Genomic DNA, 21206 nt, shown 5'->3' with positions numbered 1-21206 from the left:
ACCTCAGTTTTGTTTAAAAAAGTTATTGTGATAACTTTATTTCAAGGTTTTATAAACTGCTGTTTATTTTATCTATAAGTTGTTTTTTTAAATAGTAAAATGATTGAAAGATTACATCCTTAAAAACAAAAATGGAGACCCTACGTAATGAAAATATATTTGATACTTTGATTTGTTTGTTTTGAAGTTAAGCACAAAGCTACACAATGGGCTATCTGTACTCTGCCCACCACGGGTATCGAAACCCGGTTTTTAGCTGTGTAAATCCGTAGACATACCGCTGTGCTATTGGGGGGTTTGATACTTGGAAGAGTTAAGTAGTTGATACAACTGCATTGGTAAATTAACACTAAAACTTTCTATGATATATAGATACATATATACATGTGTGTGTGTGAGAGAGAGAGAGAGAAAAGAGTATTGCTTAACCACAAATCAGTTGTTTTTGCCAACGAAATAATAATTAAATTGTCAATTAATGTTTGTGCTAAATTTGCATTTTATTGCGTTTTCTATTGTATTTTGTATAGTTAGTTTTAGATTTATTAAAAGCAAAAAATATGTTTTATTTATTTATTTTGGGTACATTTACCTCACTGCTTATCGCGACATCATCTCATCCGGACTTCAACCATCATTACGTTAGCTTATCCATTTTTTTTACTTCTACTGAAAAAAGTATGACATTATTAATGGTTCTTGAAAAACTATAAACAAAACAAAAAACACGATACATGTATACGGCTTCAGTTAATATTTTTATTACATTTGTGACTGAGTAACACATTTATATTTCAGCCTCATATATTTTAGTGCATGAATTTTTCTGTTTTATTTCAAATTCAACTAGCTTATACTCAGACTCTCTTTATCTTTGCATATAATTATGATTTATAAATTTTATTTTATACTCACTTTTCAGCTTTACAAGAATGATAATATCTGCTTTGTTGTGTTTGTGCTGCCATCTATAGGCAATAACCGGAACTACCTACGTTTTCATCGTTTCATTGTCTCATACTGCCTTATCATTGGGTAGCAGTGAGGGACACGATCGACGTCTGAAGGGTGACTACTGTACGTGTTGCATTATGGCTGGTGTAAACGATTCCACTTTAATGTTCTTTATGAGAGCCACACCGGCGCAGTGGGATTATGCACTGTCTCTTTACAAAGATGTTTTGCAACTTAAAGCTGCTTTGAGAACGAAGAAAAAGGGGCCAGAGGAATTTATCAACTTGGATACTTGGTAAGTGAGAAGCGTCGCTTGTGCCAAAGCCAAGCTTCAAGGCCGATCACCTTAGTACTTCGACTTACAAGGGCTTTGTGAGTGTTGTGTGGTTAAGATTGTAAACTGCAGCTGTATGCCAAAGAGTTTGCTACTTTTGAACCTTTCGCGCGGATATTAATTGAAAAGTCTTATCACGTGGTAATCAATAAGTTGTCTGGACGCGCGTGTGGACACGTGGTTTCCTCAAGGTATTTTTGTGGGCGCTGAAAGCTGACGGGATCATGGGTGTCGTACTTTGGGGTGTTCAACGCAGAGGTAAAGATCACGGCGGAAAGTCGGTAGACGCAGCAGCTGCATTGACGGATATATCGGGGCACAGCAGTAACTTCCAGCATTACTGTCTCTATTATTATTAACTAACGAAACGTAGTCTTTTTAAATAAGTAAATGTTATTGTATATTGACATTTTTTTACCCAAAGGATACAATAGGTTAGCCCTAATAGTAATACTTATTGATAACTTGGTCGTATATAAAAACAAAACAGATTAAGAATAGGACTATACTAGTTGAAGTGAAAACAGAAACTTCATTTAACGAAATGAAAATATTTCCTTGCTTGAGTTGAATGTGTAATATTATTATTAGTTATGACACTACATAGATCATTTTATAACGTAGGAAATGTAACATTAGTTTCAGCAAGCCAAAGACTAACCGAAGTAAATATAGCATTATGCATCGTTTTTAAAAGAAAAACTTGAAATAACATAGTGCCAGATATATACATTATGTAATCAAACAAACTATCCTTAAGTAAAAATGGAAATATTTCTGTGCAAGAATGAGCTGGGCGCAAGGTTTAAAGTTAACTTTGAGTTTTAGTTATCTCGTTGAAAGTTTAGGATTGTTGTAATATGAAATTTTAGGTTTCAGAATTGCCCAAAGAAAAATATGGAATACACGTAGTTTTTCTGCTCATATACCAACTTTTTTTTCATGCCAAAATAAATTTTGATTTTTTTATTGTCTTAAAACCATTAAATCATGTAAATTCAGAAGATTGATATGAACTAATAATTAAGTACTGAAACACTTAGAGCACAGTATTAAAATTCAGCTTTTATATGAAATGATTAATGGAAAAATAAAAAGGTGATATTCTAACATCTAGATATGTGCAACAATGGCCTAGAAAAACTAACAAGGCTAGGAATTGGCTATAAATTGACAACTTTTCCTACACCAATGAAATCTAGCTCACTTGAGAATGAAGTTAAACTCGCTAAACCTAAAAACATTTAACCCGTTACTGTGCATTAATAAACAGTGCTTTATTCTAAAGATTAAAAACATATGATTTTGTTGTTCTGTATTCTGAAAACAGCAAGATGAGAGGATGCGAGTTTAATATTTGTAAAATACTAGCCAGATTCCAATTAAAACGGTTTTATTTTTCTAATGGGGTGATTGGCTTATGGAATGAGTTGCCATCAACAGTAGTGGAGGCTGCTTATTTTTTTTTATAAGAGCTTAAGAGCAGAATAGATTATTCCTTGAAAAATAAAGTTTGTTTTTAAATATTTACTTTTCTCAAGGGCAACCATGAAGAACCAAATGGTTCCTTGTCCTTATACTGGGAGTCTTCATCAAATCTTGTTTAGGAATGATGTATTCAATAATGGTATGGTAATCTTGAGAAAAAGTTTGATCATGTGTAATCTTCCACACATACCTTAAATGTTTGAAGATTCTTATTAACATAAAATGAAGTTTGAGTGGAATAAAGACTTATCCTAAAGTACTTGATTTTGTGTTTAAACTAAAGCTGAGGGTATTGCTTCATTCTGACTTACTACACCTATGAAGAAAGTATTTCGGCTATGATTAAGAATAGTGTGTAGAGGATTGTTTTGTTGGGTAACAGCACTTCTATACATATACGTGAACAGTTCAAGCTCCAAAAACTTGAGTTAGACAGTTAATGTTGGCTCTAGCTTATAAATGGGTAAATTTTTTATGTACAAGTTCACTGTATGTACATAGATTTTTAAAAATTTTTAACCACTGTTCTTTAGTAAGTTATATTAGTTGGTTAAGTTTTTACATGGTAATGAAATGGAAAGGAAGTACATATGGATAGTTTAAAATTCAGAGTATAAATACACACAATCACAAATCCTTGTGACATCTTTAATATCCATAGTGTATGTGGTGTTATAATTATGATGCATTGTTATTCTTGGTTCTGAAAAGCTGTTACATAACACAGAGAAACACATGTATTGCTACTTCATCTTTACAAGCTTTTAGCCTTAATATAGATTCAGTGTAACATGAGAAGCCTTACAAGTCATAGTAAATGCATATTTACATTATCAAGGATTAGCAGGTGCAGCGTACATGTTCTGTAAGACTACTAGTTAGTGATTCATGCTCACACAAGCTAACCAAGCAGAGTTTGAAGATTGTACAGCTGTAGTTCTGGACCAAATGGAAGCTGTAGTCTGTCAAACATACATTAACACTTATTTACAAATATATTTGTTCTTGGAACAGCTTCCGATACTCACTTCAACATCAGTAAAAACAAGAAAAGTCAGTAGTTGAGAGAGGGGAATTTAGTATTTTCTGATATAATTTGAAATATTTGAGCTAAATGTAAAAAAAAACTGGAGAACTTTTAAAATGATACTTGTGTATTTTAAACACATATTTTATAAGATTTTAAATTTTGGAATAGCATAATAAAAGTGTCAAGGATGCATTAAAATTATCTATAAAATATAGTTTTCAGTAGAAACAAGCAGGTAGACACGTGAAACACTTTCATACTCAAAGTCACAAAACTGTAGTTGTGTTTAAAAGCAACATAATTGGTTTGGATATATGGTTACATGTATGTGTAGAAAACATGTAAAGCAATGAAGCTAAAAGTTGAAAAAAGAAGTCAAAGTAGATTGACAAGATTTTACAAGTTTGATTCATTTTCTGTCAACTTGCTTTGTGTGCTCTTTTTTTTTTTCTTTAGAATATTAGCATCTTATCCTGCTACTTTGTTCATTGTAATAATATTGTGTATACCATTGTAGGTGAAATTGCTTGCATGTCATTTGAGATTTTAAGATTAATGTTTATATATACTGGTTGAAAAACATACTTGTAGTTTAATAAGTCCTTCAGAGTAACTCTTGAAAGATGAACAAAAAGTTAAGAGCAAAATATCAACAATATCTCAGTTAATATATGCTGAATGAATATCTTAGTTATTTGTGTTCAATTTCACAAACATATGTAAAAATTCACAACAGTGAGAACAACAGATGACCAGCATCATACTATTTTAACCATATGGTACTTTTTTTTTAGGGCAAAAAATAACCCATGTGCATGTAACTAATGTGTTTCTTAATATGTGTAACGAACTACGTATTGTAATGTGCTGGTTTTTAATTCGTTTTTTTTACTTATGTACTGACATGTATATATGATTCTTTGTTAATGCTCATGTTTCTAACATTTAAGGACAACAAAGGACCTATTGGTCCACCTAGCAGTACCATCCACTTAACTAACCTATACATATGAAAAGAAAAACTCAAAGCCGTCCTTGTCATTCAAATATTTATCAAGCTTTTCGTTAAACTCCCTTAAACAAACTACCAATCCTCTAGCACCTACCCATCATGCAAGGACTTTCAAATAATAGTAACAAGTATTTTAAATACCCAATCCTTAACCTCTTTCAAAACCCTAGGAAAAAATATTATCTGGTCCAGGAGCCTTATCATTCTTTAAACTTTCCAATTTTTTTTCTTAACAAGCTCGGAGATTAATGAGTATACTCATCTGAGTATAAATGCGATCAAAGATTTCTTTTGGAGCAAACAAATATAGTGTATGAAGATAGTTTTTTTGTATAATGAGCACTCTGGTGTTAGTATATGAGCTGTTGTACGTCACGAGTTAGTTTACTTTTCCATGTGCATGGATATTTTTGTGCCAGTTTCAGTATATGGATGTTCATAAAACTAACGAGAAAGTAAAAAAACAAAATTGTGATACCCTAACGAATATTAGTAAGCTGGAAATGGAAATGATTTTCTTAACTACCATTTAAATAAGATAATTATACATTATTTAATTTAGAAATATGAAAGGCTTCATATAAGTAACATGCATGTTTTTTCTATTTTTGTTTACATTTAGGTGTGTGCCGCTTGAAATTAAGAAAACACTTGTACATGTAGAAGTTATTATTAACAAAAGTTTTAGTCATTCACAGTTATGTATGATTCACGCATTTAAATATATATTAACAGGTACAAGCCTACCTGCCTAATACTATCATTAAATGCTAGTTAAGTAGACGTTTTTGACTTTAATTGAATTTCAAGCTCTCATATTCAGCAGTTTATTTAGCATTTGGTGTCTGACTGAGTATTTATGTTAGAACAGTTTTAAAGGTAAGAAAAATAGTAAAAGATGTTTTAAAATTGTCCAAACAAGTAAAGCATGGAAGAGATTATAATGTACAGACACCAGTGTATTGTATGTCTAAAAAAAATCATACTGAATCGTTGATACTATTGTATATCATTAAGAGTGTTATTGATTATAGTGATTCAGGGTGTGTGTGTGTGTGCTTTCCTTCTCGTATCAGTTATTGACAGCATTGAGTTGTGAATGTGTTCCTACATCTGTATAGAACTATTGGTTATTAATGCTACATGAAGCACTAAAAATGGGACTGATTAGTTCTGGTGAATAGAAGAACAAAAAAATCTTTATCATTATAAGTGATTATAGTCCTTGCCTTTTAAGGCCGTTAATATTCAAGAAAGTTTTGAAATGGAGATCAGGTGTAAAAAACAGAAAACAGTTTTAGTAACTAGCTGTTATAAATTGAAAAAAAAAGCCTCCTCCTTGCATGCACTTTTCTGCAGATACCACTCAGCGTTGAGCCAATTTTGCGAGTAGATGGAACTTACCAGCATACTTTAATTAAAGACATGGTTGGGGCATATTGATTTTTCATGCTAATTGCCACAAGAGACCTCATGCATGGTAAAAGGCTGCTTTCAGGCAAAGAGGTTTTTTTTACATATTTGATATGCTTTGAACGTTCCTTTCCTTTGAGAGTATTATATTGATCTTTGTTAAGAGAGCTTTTCCTTATTAGATATGCATGAATCGTTTACTTATATGTATATGTAATAGGTGATTTTTAAAAATTCTTTCTTGGTTTTAATATTTATTTTCATATGTTTACATTGTATGTACTTCGAACTAATTTATTTGGCAAGGAAAAGCTCAAGACTTAAAAAAGTTTAATTCTTGGTTGTATGACTAAGAAGATGTATAGTAATCTAATCTAAAAATTCAGTATACTTGGAGTCCAAACCAATAGGTGGTTGAAAGTACATTATAATCTGTGTTGTATCTCTACGTTACAATGTACTTTATGAGTTTTTAGTTTATATTCCTAAATCTTAATCTATTTTTAACTTCATCAAATTAAAGTTTTTTGCTTATGATTGATATCTAAAAATTTTTGACGTGAGTGAAACATTTCTGAAATGTTTTTTATCTCTTATGTATCCAATGAGTATTTTAATTAATCAGACTGGTGTTTTATGATGTTTATTCTTGCTTCTAGGTATCAAGAACAGCTTCCTAAGGTCATACGTACGAGGAAGGACCCTCACATCACCCATGAAGAATTGATACAAATAACCAAATGGAAACAGATTGTGAGCCATTATTATAGCTTTTAATATGTTTTACTTCATCACCAATTGTAACAATTTATTTTTAAGGAATAACAATACTATGCCCTGGCCAGGGTTTGAATTCAAGGTTCTCTAGCTTGCACTAGTGTTCTGAGACTGATATTCTTCTGGCTGAGCTATCAGGGCTATAAGCTCCTTAGCAGTGAGACTGATATTCTTCTGGCTGAGCTATCAGGGCTATAAGCTCCTTAGCAGACAGCTCCTATCTTTATAAGCTCCTTAGCAGACAGCTCCTATCTTAATTCTTATACATGAAGTGCTCCTACTTGTGTCAAAATGAACATGCACGTATAAGTTCAGTGTGGACTTTTAAACACTAACTCAATATTTATTACTACAAATAAGTATTATTTAAACTGTCTCCCATCTTTGTCAGTCAAGTCCAACTGGAGTAGTTTCCAAAAATGAATGTGTCTGCCTTAGGATACAAGATACGTCAACCTGTCGTTTTCTCTTTTAAAGTTATATCTTTCAAAAAAACAGATCACATTATCTTAACTTTTATTTTGCCAAACTAGGGTACATAGTATCAGTTTAGTTGACAAAATGTAAGAAAATATTTCAGATTTTAAATTTCTGTATCAAAACAACATTGATGCAGGCTAAGTACATTAATCAAAGTGTTGTTAAGAAGCTAACTGAGGTTTACAGTTTAGAGGGTCCTTTGCTTAACATCGTGTGAGTGTGACGATGTCTTAACTTTTAAGTCAGTTAAAAATGAACCACAGAGAAGCATTTAACTTTCTATCACATTTCTCATAAACTAAAATTTTTCATACCTTGCAAGTTTTGAAATTATACTTTATTGTATAAAACAAAGTTCTACTTAAACACTATATAACATACATGTTATATAACATATAACGTGTGTTAACATATAATCATTATTCAAGATTATAGTAAACGAATATTGTTACATTAAATCTTTAGCATAAGTTTATCTTTGCGTTTAGGGTTAGTGCTATGTTGTATATATATATATAGGCAACATTATTCTCACCTTCAATGTAATAGTTTTATTACTATTCTTTATTTAGCTCAGATGAAATTAATGTAGTTTTATTGTCTAATAAACAGTAAAGTAATATCTGTGTATTTTAGACTACTAGAAATACTTTTAACGTTGAATATTATTTATGATTTTAATTCTTTAGTTCCTTACGGTCAGTAATAATGTAAGAATATTCATGTAAGTGTTAAATTCAAATTCTTATTACTTAGAGAGGAAAGTTCCGCCCACGCCTGATGGATCTCGTTAGAATCAACACTGAGACAGCAGTCAAGAAAACGAGTAAAAAGGCTTTTCGAAAACTCCCTAACATCTCTAATGCTGTTACAGCTCTTACAACACTGAAAGGGGTTGGGCCAGCCACAGCTTCAGGTATATTAATAGCTGTTATTGTACGATGATAGAAGTACTTGATAAGTGCTAGAAAGTAATAACTTATCAATATATAACTTAATACTAACTTTTTCATTGACTCGGATATTTTACTTAACTTATTTGAAAAGTTTATCATTAGCTTCTGCTGTCTCTTCATTGGTTTCTTTAGTGGTATTTTGAGGTTTCTTATTCAGATCTGGGAAACAGAAGTGGAATTGACTGATTTAATATGATTCTCTTCATATATGTTGGTGACAAAGGAAAAGTATACACTAGGTAGAAAGTAAGATTTGGATAACTTGGGAACATAAAGATGCAACTAGCCTTCTTCATTCTAGTCAGTTTTTATATGCTAAAGGCAAATACAGATCATGGAGCTTAATAATACTATCTGCATACACCTAGGTAAAAATAACAGAGGAGCTAAGTATTAGAACGAACTTACAAAGACCTAGAAATCAGTTGTATTTTAAACACCATTATACAGAGAACAGAATGACTTTTGAACTCACAATACAGAGAACACAATGACTTTTGACCTTATTGTACAGAGAACATGACCTTTGACCTCATCATTCGGTGAAACTAATGGCTTTTGATCTCATCATACACAGAAGAGAATGACTTAACCTTGTCAAACAAAAACAGCATGTATTTTGGTCTTATCACACACAGAACAGAATGACTTTTTCATACACAGAACAGAATGGCTTTTGACCTTGTCACACAAAACGAAATGACTGTTGACCTCATCGTAAACAGAACAGAATGAATCTTGACCTCATCATATAGAAAACAGAATGACTCTTGACCTCTGCTGTCATCAAAAATTAACATGGAATGCTTGTTACTTTATATTAATGTCATATTTCATTCTTCAGTGTTTTGTTCAAATCTGAAAACTCCATTTGAAGTCTTGAAATGTTGACAGAACAAAAGCTAGAGAATGCTACAGAATATAAACTGTGACAACATTCTACTAATAAACCTAGTCCTTATATTATCTGTCTATGTTGGGCTACGAAATGAAATAGCAACGAGAAGAATGTTAATAATGATGCCATTCATTGGAATTGAAATTCATTGTTGTGAATAAAGATGATATTTTTCCACTTGTATTTGCTGTATGAGCTCAGTTTATTTTCTGCTGTACTTACTCTATAATCTACTGTATATTGTGGCTACTTGATACCTGCTGGAAATCTGTACTCATTCATACTTTTTAATAGCTTAATAGAGAGGTTCTCTAGATCAGTATCTCTCAACCTTTTTGACACTAGGCATTGGTTCACTGTCTCCTAAGCTGTTGTGGACCACTGATATGTAAGTACATAAGAAACATTGCTCTAGGTTAAAACTCTGGTTGAATGGTTGACTGACAAACATCTGTAAATTAAAGAAGCAGAAGCAATTAAATGAAATCAGTATAATCTATTATAGGTTGAAGTTAGTGTGCCACAAATCGGGATGATATCAAGAAAATCCAGCTGAATGATCAAATAAATATATAGACATACAAGTTATGTGTATTGTGGTATCATTTCTATGAATCATTAGAGTACTTATCTTTTTTAATTTAGCTTTACATATTATTCTAATCAACTCATAAATTATTAGATGTATTACAGTAATTGTATACAATCAGTTTATAAGATTTTAATAATACTTCTTGTATTTCCACAAAACTGGAACATAGATTTCGAAATTTGCTAAAAGCCTGTTGTATGATAAGATTAGAAATGACTTTTTTTGTCAAACGCACAACTGAAGACCTTGAATGAACATTTTGATCTTGTTATTTTGTTATTATAATCGTTCAGGATTTGACAGAAAGTTCGGTACTTACTACGTAGAAATGTTACAAAGTATTGAGACTTGTATTTTTTAAAAAATTAATAAATAATGAATTCTGAAGTTTTGACCTACAGTTTTATGTTTCTTTGTTACTCCTTTTAATCAAGAGTTCCTTGCTTCTGTTTGTGTAATTGAAAGCTCATTCTTAAAGAAGAATACCAAGTTATATGAACAGTAGTAAAGCATGTAGTGTCTTAATTTTATATGAAGTTCAGCCTTATGCTCTTGAAATCTTTCCCAGCTAATAACTCAAAGTATAGTCAGGTAAAACATTAAAATTGTAAAGTATTAATCCCGTTAATATTTTTTATAGCTATTTTGGCAGCAGGTTACCCCGAGCAGGTTGCATTCATGGCTGATGAAAGTATGTTGTCGACACCAGGTGTTGAAGCAATTGACTATACAGTAGCGGAATACTTGAATTATAACGAACAGATTAAGAAGTGCTGTGATCGACTGAATAAGCAAAGTAAGTTGATGATTTTAGAGTTATCACAAGGAATCGAGTGTGTTTATGTACAAAATGACAAAAAAGTATAAAATTGTTAAAAATTATGCGAAATTTTGTTATTTAAATTGTCTTAGCCATTATATAAAAAACAACAACACTAAAACGAAAGGGGGATTAAAAATTGCTTACAAAAATGCTACTCCCCTCTCCACAGAACAGAAAGTTAATACTTTGCACTACTACTGAAAATTTTTTGCACACTAACCAAGTCTTTGAATGAAACTCCAACATCTACACATAATAACAGGTACTGCATCAATCTATGACGTAATCAGCATTAGACTATAGTTTTCCACCAGTAGGAGACAATACATCCTCCATGAACAGTACTCCTCTTAAGCATTTAGTGTATACCAGGGTTTGCAGTCGGTACCAGTATTGGTATCCGTGGTACTGGGCCATCAGCACCGGTGGTACTAGTACTGGTTTATAGTATATCATATGTTGATAATAATATCTGTTGTCAATTTTAATGTCTCATAGCCCTATCCTGGGAGGCATCTTCTGTTGATTCCTACCTTCTCCTTTAAGCTTCTAAGTCAATATTGTCTCCAGTTCTGTATCTAATTCATTTAGGTGTCTTCATCACCTCATTTTCTGGGTGGGCTCAACCTTCTTTACATTTCCAAGATATGGAGCTTCCAGTTTTCAAGGTTCTTATGTCTTCTTCTCTTCCTATGCAGAAGGTCCTGTTTCTTTTGGGGGCTCTTGTTTCTCATTTCCTTCTTTTTTTTTTGATTTGTTCTTTTCAGTAAATTCTGGGATATTAATGGAATATATCTTGTGATTCACTGTCTTTCTTTACATCTCACTGTTGTAGTGGTTTGAATGTTTCCACATGACTCTGAGCATCAATCCTCCTCCACCTCTATTCCCACTTACACCTGTTCAGACATACCTCTAGCTGAATATGGTTCTTGATAACTTCACCATTTTCAGGGGTGTATTCTCCTGTGGAACATTCTTTCCACATCACCATCATTGACATATAGAAAGTTCAGTAGGCATGCTAACATCTTTTGTAACAGTTGTCTAGATATCCTGTTTTGATATATTTTAACAATTAAACTGTCTGCTTTTGGGACCTCTTTTTTTTTTCAAGCTCCTCGATAATATCTGGCTGTTGGTTTATTTACTCTGGGAACTTTGAAATTTAGTGGTGGATTGACTGTCTCTCTTCGACTGAATCCTTCTGACAGAGTGGTTCTTACATCTGGACTTTCTGTAAATTTTTACCATTTTGGGAGTGCTCTTATTAATGTATTTCTGGTTCCTCTTTACACCATGTTTTCACCTTTTTGGTCTCCAGTCCTAGACTCCATGACCCTGATAATATTCCCTTTGAGTCTGGATTGGTCCACCCTCTTTCTGAATGCTTATCCTCCTGTTTGACTTCTTTCCAGGCAATATGCTATCTTTAACTCACAGTATTCCTTATGGGTTTTTTTCTTATTAACTCTCTTGAGCCAGTTCAGTCATGGTTTCTACTCTTTCACCTTATAGCGATCCTGGGGCCACTATTTTTTCATCTTGAAGGACCCTTTTTATTTCAGCCTCGGACATCCATCTCTCACCACAATATGCCATGCATTCATCTTCACATGTGTCTTTTTTCCAGTCCCTTGCAAGGTAGACAAGTTTTTCTTGCTCATTCTTGTAATCCGTCAACCCTTGTAATTTATCGCCACAAACTGTTCAACTCTTCTCACTATACTTCCTTTTTTATTTCTGGTTTTAATTACTGGTTACAGAACGACTTTTTTAACAACCTTCCATTTATTCTATGTACATTATCTTTCCTTCCTCCAGTGCTTATAGACCTCTTCTAAGCCCATCTATTCAGTCAATCTTCATGATTGGTCCCTGCTTTGAACAAAAACCTCTGCTTAGTTCTCAGGACTCTTATATGTCCTCTGTTCAAACCTTTTCTTTTATCTCCTATTTACTGTATCATTTCTCTCTTGCAAAGTATTTTATTCTCATTATCAGTTGCCTTTTATGCCTCTCACATACTTTAATGGCATTAACAGGTTGATTTTATCCCCCAATTGTTCTTTCCTCTCTAAGGCTTAAGTTGCTCAGGAGGGTGATGTATGTTTGCTCCAGTCACCCTCCCTTCCCTTTCTTTTCTGTATGATCCTTCAGATCTTGATAGACTCCTTTGCCCTGTTTTAACAATTTACTGTTTTCTTGCTTGTAATGTTTCTTTTCAGACAAATGATGTCATCTTTTTGTTTTTATTTGCTATAAGTTTCCTGTTCTTGTCATTTCTTAACTCCTTCTGTCTTTTCCAATCAGAAGTTAACCAACTCATCTAGTGTGTTTATTCCTCTGTCTATGATGAAACCTTTCATCTTTCTCATGTTGCCTCTCATGTAATTCACTATCTCACAGCATCTGTTGCAAAAACCTTTGTCCTATGTTCATTACACATCATTGCAATTTCTTCTGCCTCTAGGTTTCATCTCCCCACGAGTCACCATTCTTCAATCTTCCCCAAAGGCTCTAAAGATACGAGTTGTTCATTATTTCTATTTCTTGCAACTTCTATAGAACAAGGACCCATCTCAACATACAAAATATATAGATATTGGAGACAGTACATCAAGTAGGGATAACAAAAAGTGTTAAGCTTATCTGCCCCCTGCTGAATGTTGCTGTTGAGATGGGATTTTTTTGCAAGACTGCTTCAGCAATTACAGTATTTTACCTTTTAAGCTATACAAGTGTGGTTCCCTGCCATCAGCTCCTGTTTGTAGTAACCAGTTGCAGTTGCACAGTCTTTCAGTGGAGTGGGGGAACTCTTGCTTCTCAAGTACCAAGTTGCTGGGGGGGGGGGCAATACAGAGAGTTCCCCTTTAGTGTTAGTGTAATCTCATTGGTATGACACGAATTGGATACACCCTAGATCAGAAGTATGGGAGAGGTGTTCACCTAGAACTGTAGCACAGGCCACTATACCTAACAGAACTGGACTATTCCTGATGATTGGAACCAGCTTAAAGGGTCTTGCATTTTCCTTGGGGTGCAGATTTTTCCCTGCACCTTCTTTCTGTATAAGTATTTCTCATGTACTGTATGACTTATTACCCTAGCTACAAGAAAGTATGTCTGCCAACTCCCAGAGATATATGGATGGTTGAGCAGTATTTACATTTCACCCATCTTTGTGACACCTTACCACTAAACGGGAGGTTCTTTTGACTATAGATATTGTGTTAAGTGGAGACTTACATGCTTTAGATGTGTGTGGTCTCCCACAGAGTGATGATTCCACTAGAATCTTCCTCTCCCCTTATTGAATGACACACTTCAATAGTTTTCTCTTTCTGTTGCTTTATTATCAGAGTGGAGATCATCCTTTTAATTTTCTCTATCCACACCGGTCTCTTCATCACCTCAGTGTGGGATTCTAGCTATCTGTTCTGTGGATAGGCAAGTAAAATTTTGGAAATTAACATTTTCCTTACCTAGAAATGTGTCTTAGGTAGATACTCACCTCCCTACAGAACTACCCACCTTTTCTTCCTACTTCAAGCATGTGCCTCATCATTTAGTGTACGCATGATCGTCACCACCCTATTTTTGGAGGACTATTTTCTAACGCTGATATTGCATCATAAAGTGGCTCAGTATTATTACATGTAAGGGTGGGTGTTTAATTCAAAGACTTGGTACATGTACATGTGGAGAGGTGGCTATATATTTGAAACTCATTTTAATTTTTGGGTCAGGAAGATGTTAACATTCTTCTGGCCAAAATATAAAATTTTTAAACAAACTATGACAGCCTAATATGATATGTATGTTGGATTTTCATACCCTTGAATAGAATTTGTGATTGTTAAATCTCCTAAACTTCGTAGTATCACAATGATTAACTTATCTTCAGTCTTCTAAATCGTTTACTTATAAAACAAGATATTTAAAACTTTACCATAAATTATAATAACTAAATAAAACTCATTGTCAGTAATCAAACTTAAGAAAAGTTTAAATGTTCTTGTAAAGAATTACTTGAACTTCTCTGTCTTATCAAATGAATAGTTATATTCTTTATCTTAATGTGTTACGTAACAGCGTCATACACGTTTAATCTTTAAGTAGGTAATGTTTGAACTTAAAAAAATTTGTTTTAACTTCTGTTTTATTTGTTAATGGGAATTAATTTTGGAATTTTAATAAATAAACTTGCATCAAATTCAGTGTAATAATATAAAACACTTGATAAAAGCTTTAATCAAGAGTAAAATTATTATATGTTTTGGGAAAAAAGAAATTGGTTGTGAGGAAGAAAAAGCTGGAAGCTTAATTGAAAAAAATATTTAATTTTATGTTACGGAAAATCTTCTGGATAAGACACACACCCCAATGAAAGAATAGACAATGCCAAGCTTTTACTTGTTGTTAAACAAATGTTTAAACAACTCTACTTATTCAATCTATTTAAACAATGAATCACAAGGTTACATGTTCCACTTTGCTGTAATCTACCCGTTTGTAAAATAGGTACCAGCTAATTGCTGGGAATTAAACTGCAATGGACTGGCATCCCATCCTTGGAAAATGTGTAACTATTTCCATCCATTTGCATTATGGAAAAAGTAATTAAGTACTAGCCCTACGTGCCTTTCAATTCTTGAATGATTGAACTTAAGTATCTTAACTAAAAAGTTGAGAGTCCTTTCAAAGTTTTCTTGGGTTAATTATCAAGAAACATTTCGGAACATTGTCTCTGAAAAATTTTAATGTGAGTGTTTTTTTATTGAAATCGGGTAGTGTTAGCAAAATAACACTTCGGGTGGATCCCGCTATTTCAGTTTGTATTTTTATCAAGAGCAAGGCACAGTTGTAAAATATACCTCTTTAACTGATGGAAATGATAACAACAGGTGATAAAATTTTTAGCATGCGTATTTTATTGTGATGAGAGCGACAGTTGTTTAAATTAATTTGTATGTTTGCAAAAGAGAGTACCTAGTGTTTATTCTCAGTATTCTGAAATTTCTCAAGAATGAATATAAATATTCCATGTGTACCAAGAGTATTAAAATTTTTTCAATAAGGTTTGATAAGTGTGGTTAAACTATATAATAGGCCCGGCATGGCCAGGTGGTTAGGGCGCTCGACTCGCAATCTGAGGGTCGCGGGTTCGAATCCCCGTCACACCAAACACGCTCGCCCTTTCAGCCGTGGGGATGTTATAATGTGACGGTCAATACCACTATTTGGTTTGGTATATCATATCAGTACTTACACATGCTCAGTTATTATAAAAAATAACTAATAATTCTATAATTTTGTTTTAAAATTACATCACTTAAGCATTGTCTATAGCACACAAAATCACGATATGTAGTACATCTTGGGCAGGAGTTGTAGACAGGCAGTATCTCCAAGATACAGATAGTATACCGCAAGTGGAAGTGAAGAAAAACCTATACATAGCAAAATATCAATGGAGATGTATAATATCAGTGATTTGGAAATAATAAGTTTTGGAAAACATCAAATAAAAAATATTCAAATAAAGAATGTTTCATTAAGAGAAACTAATAACGTGACACATGTAAAGGTTTCTGAGAATACAGCAGTATTTGTTATCCATGAATCAACATAGAAACAGCTGAATGTGCATCACTGAATGACTAAATACATCCTTTTTTTATCTAATAATCTGTAATTTAATGCATCAGATATCCGAGAAATAGGGCTGGCACGGCCAGGTAGTTAGGCACTTGACTAGCAATCTGAAGGTTGTGGGTTCGAATCCCCATCCCACTGTACATACTCGCCCTTTCAGCTGTGGGTGCATTATAATGTGATGGTCAACCCCAATTTTTGTTGGTAAAAGAGTAGCTCAAGAGTTGGCAGCGGGTGGTGGTGACTAGCTGCCTACCCTCTAGTCTTTCGCTGCTAAATTAGGGACGGATAGGGCAAATAGTCCTCGTGTAGCTTTGTGCGAAATAAATAAAAAAAAAACAAATTGTTTGTCAAGCAAGATGTTAGGGGTAGGAAAGAATAAAGGCTGATGGTAAAGATGAGGATGCACAGCTTAACAGAATTGGATTAATAGTTTTTAGTATTGTTGTAAAACTATGGACTTTCAGACCACGGTATGCTCTTGAGATAGAGGTAATAATTACTATGGAGATTATGTAGTAGATGATGATGTGGAAAATCTTGAAACATATAGAGTAAACGTTTTAGAGGCCAGAGATTGGTCTGAATTAAAAATGTTTGTAATTGTAATGATGAAGCACAACACAAATGTGATAATAGGAAGATTTATTAAATGTCTCGGAATGATCAAAATTCCATCATCAATAATCTAGAGGTACAAAACAAACAAACAATATTTGTAATTACAACAGAAATATATACATAAGAAATAACAAAATTAAAATAGATTTAAATCAAGTGAAAACTGTGTGTTATTTAGGGATGGAAGAAGAGTTTTTATTAGAAGTTTAGTATCATGTTTGGCTGTTGAGAGAACTTTAAAGTTGGAAAGAGAAATTGGATGTCCTGTTTCTGTATTGTGCTGATAGATAGCTGAGTTGGGAGGGTTTTTAACCGGTCTTCCAGTTTTTATAGATATGCACATATGTTCAAATGCTTGTACTTTAAGGTGACGTTTGGTTTCACCAATATAGAAGGCCTTACAGTCTCTACACATGTATAAGTAGATGAGATGTGAACAATGGGCAGTCGCCAAACAATCTTTGTAGTGGAAAAAACTTTTTAGTCTGAATTTGGGTTTCATAATAACTTTCAGGTCAATTTGGAGATAGTAAGAATCACATAATTTTTTCAACTATTTTGTGATCAGGGAACTCTGTCTTACATGATGTGGTAAGCAGGTGCAGAAGGGAAGTTTGGGTTCAGTGGGTATCTTAGGTGGTTTGTAATTATTTATCTATTTTAACATTGTGTGTTATTTATTCATTGTTACAACATATTTTGATCAGAGGAAATCAGGGAATTTCATTCTGCCCAAGGTGTGGGCAACATGTTTATGCTATCTAATCAATAATACCAAACTGTCATCACGAAGGTCAGTTGCTAAACAATACTGCTGGTGGTCATTCCAGATGGTCGTAAAGCTATCATGTGCATATGTTTCTACAATTGCAAAATAATGAAAACAAACACTACGTTAGGGACAATTATTGGCATTCTTGTGTGATTATAAATTACAGTCCCCTTTGTCTAATACATCTGAGAGAATTTCTTTCTACTTCTTTTCGGTAATTATCCTCTGAAGGAAATTTTGTATATTTTTTTTTCACTGAAGCTGATTCAATTTAACACTTATTTATTTATAATACAATCAACACTCTGCATGTGGAGTTTTGTTTTTAAAGTACCGTCTACTTTGTTAATTAACACTTGGACACTTAGTTTATCGTAAAGGAAATCCTATATATCCTTTAGTTTCCTGAAGAAGAAGAATAGTTAACTATTCGAAAGAGCTCGAGTTTTTGTTTTTTTTAATTAATTGCACCTAGATATTTAGCTATATTATGAAAAAATTGTAGAGAAGATTTCTAGTTATCTGAGGAATTTCAGGTAGCCAACAAGTTAACGTTATGTAAATTTTATAATGAAAATAAATATGTTAGTGCTTTTATAAAAAAAAAAAAGCTATTACAAGTAAGTGGTTTCTGTATAAAGCTTGTAGCTACAGTACTTGTTTTATTACATGACTGTAGTTGTTATTGTTATCTTGGTGGGCCTTTGAAACAACAACCTTATGCTCATGAATAATTGAATAAATTGGTTCTCAGAACTACTTATTTCATTAGAATGCTGTGATGGCTAACATGTGCTCAAGTTCAAGTCTTACTCTGGCTCATTTTTCCATTCAGTTATTTCTGTTTACTTCAAAACCTGAATTTGGTACGTCCAACCCAAAATGCCGTACGTCAATTTTAAACATTAAAGGCCGATTAATATAGCTTGAAAATTGCGACAGTTTCGATCTTAACGAATTAATAAAATGAAGTCTGTTGGTTGTGGTGTTGAGCTCAATAGCTTGAGCTTGATTAATTAGACTACTTGATTGTACATAAAAAAATTTGGGTTTGAATCCTATACAATCTTAGTTTTTGCTTTTTCAGTAGATCTTACTTTTATACATTAAAACCTTCACTAATTTAACTTGTAAATTAAATTTATATTCAAGCACATACCATTTGAACTGCAATGTTTTATGATTTTTTTCCACTGTGGTAGCCGTACAATGTACCATAGAGCAACTGAGAAATACTAACTACTACCCTTATTTTATGTAATCACGTATGTATAAATCAATATTTGAATTTATTCATTCTGTTTTTTGGTTTAAAGCTCTATTTTTATGACTGTGCTGTTATAAAACTGAAACATTATGCCTTATCAGAAATTTCCAACTTTTACCTGGTTTTTGACTCTTGGTAGATTCGGCAGAGAAATGGACTCCTCATAAAGTGGAGCTTACCCTGTGGACCCACTACTTGGCAAAAGAGCTTGAACCTTCCCTGCTGGAAGGAATGCCCATAGCAGAAGTAGATGAGAACCCTGCCACTCCAAATGGTAAATCAAATAGTCACCAGCATGATGAAAAACTAGATGACCAAACATCGACAGATGCTGTTGTGGACAAGGAACCAGATAACAACTCTGAAGAGCCAGAAGATGACAGCCAGGATTCAAAAATCTCTTCATTTGATACTCGTCCAGAAAAGTCTGAGGATTCAAACCTCGACAGTTCCGTTTTAAGTGATGAAGTTGAAGAAAAATCCAAAGTTAGTGAAACTGAGGCACCCAAAGAACCAGCCAATAAAAAATTGCGAGTACAATAATAGTAGAATTAATCCTACAACTGCCTGAAATCAGTTTTAATAAGTTACTTCATTTTTTCAGATTTTATCACTATGGTGGAAGATTCTTGTAAAAAAACAAAGAGCAAAAAAATATTACCCAGAGACTGGCTCTATTTTTCTATCCTTCCTTTTTAGTCAGAACCCTCCCATGACCAATGTTTCTGGTGGGAAAGAGTAGAATAACACAAATAGAAATATAAACATGAATAGAAACTGTTTTTATCATAAGCATATGTAAAAGTTTCTGAAAAAGCTCCTAACGGTAAATTTTCTTTAGAATTGTTATTATTATTATTCTTAAAAAAAACTATTATTTATCATTTAATGCATACACATTTATGGTCCATGCTGGAGATGGTAATCATTGGAAATACTTTTTTTTTATATTTTTCAATGTTTTTTTTTTAAGTTGAAACTATTATATGTTAGTTAGATAAAAAAGTTGTTTGTTTATTTTTGTTGTTTTTTTGTGTGTGTGTGTGATAATCAACCAATCATCAATAGACCTAAGTGTTCCTTATGCATGTGTAATTGTCATGAGACTTTTTGGTAATTTACGGAAACTGTTTAAGAGTCAAAATAAGAAAAATCAATCATCACTCCAGCTGAAGCATTCCCTTGTTATCTCCTAAGGAATAGACTGGCACATTCCTGATTGTATTAATAATAATTTCTGTTTTTTAATTATTATTATTTTTCATTTATCACCCCATCCTTTTTATTGCTCATTTTAATTTTTTTAAATGAAGTGAAAGTTTGATAGTTTCCTGGTCGAAGCAGGAGGTACACTTACTTACAACTTGATCAGTAGGCCCATATCACCTTAAATTAATGATAAATTGTTTATAAATGGCCTACTCGAAAGAGGAATGAAAGTAGATTCCTCAAACTGCATTTTTTTTTAAATTGTTCCTTCATCATTACCTTTATCCCATTCTCAACAATTAATGTCTAATTTAAAGCATGTTCAGTATGTATTTTTCGTGTTAGGTGTAGTTTATGACAATCCTTTAAAGGCTTCCTATGATATAGAAGAAGGAAATACTTACCCTACAGGCTTGATCTGCTGCAACATTAGATTAAATTTGACAAAATAAATTATTTTATGTTTAAATGAATCCTAGAAAAATTACTTTTAATTATGATGAAGAGTATCCATGTAATTTTTGATCTTGTATGATCTATTTCCCTTTTTTACTGCCTTGGCTTGAATACTTCAAAACAACAATAGATGAGTGCTCTTTGACAGTATGACAAGGTATGTTGTGTTTCATGATCTACTTCAGGGAAATACAACTGTTATGTAGGAATAAAACCTGTGTCCTCAAAAACTGAAGTTTTATATGTTAGTAAACATAACATTGTATTTGTGTTGTAGATTAAATTAATTTTTTTTTCTCCAATATCTGTGAATTTCATTTTGTTAATCAGCCGAACTCACAATAATGGTCTAATACATAATAATGACTGAATATTTATAACACAAACAATATTTTCCTGAGATAAAATTAAGAGTCTTCATTTCTTTGTTGACAAAAAAAAAAAAAAGTTCGGGGTGAAGAGCAGC

At 32.8% G+C, this 21206-nt stretch overlaps 1 protein-coding gene across 1 annotated transcript; it reads left to right on the top strand.

Moving 5' to 3' along the window:
- Positions 1-1028: 1028 nt before the first annotated feature.
- Positions 1029-21042, top strand: LOC106473754. The gene is made up of 5 exons (XM_013934434.2): positions 1029-1249; positions 6891-6984; positions 8245-8404; positions 10575-10730; positions 19215-21042. Exons 1-5 carry the CDS (start codon positions 1092-1094, stop codon positions 19616-19618), a joined length of 972 nt encoding a protein of 323 aa, XP_013789888.1. The 5' UTR covers positions 1029-1091; the 3' UTR covers positions 19619-21042.
- Positions 21043-21206: the final 164 nt, after the last annotated feature.

The sequence above is a fragment of the Limulus polyphemus genome, unplaced genomic scaffold, assembly GCF_000517525.1.
Source record: "Limulus polyphemus unplaced genomic scaffold, Limulus_polyphemus-2.1.2 Scaffold6479, whole genome shotgun sequence".
Lineage (NCBI taxonomy): Eukaryota > Metazoa > Arthropoda > Merostomata > Xiphosura > Limulidae > Limulus > Limulus polyphemus.
Note: the sequence above shows the minus strand (reverse complement) of the source record. Positions and strands in the feature narration are given on the sequence as shown.

Bases quoted from the DNA above. Each gene is read 5' to 3' on its own strand.
- LOC106473754 (XM_013934434.2), top strand. From the start codon at position 1,092: ATGGCTGGTGTAAACGATTCCACTTTAATGTTCTTTATGAGAGCCACA. The intron at 6,985-8,244 runs GTGAGCCATTAT...CTTATTACTTAG, and splicing joins TAACCAAATGGAAACAGATT to AGAGGAAAGTTCCGCCCACG. The intron at 10,731-19,214 runs GTAAGTTGATGA...GACTCTTGGTAG, and splicing joins TGATCGACTGAATAAGCAAA to ATTCGGCAGAGAAATGGACT.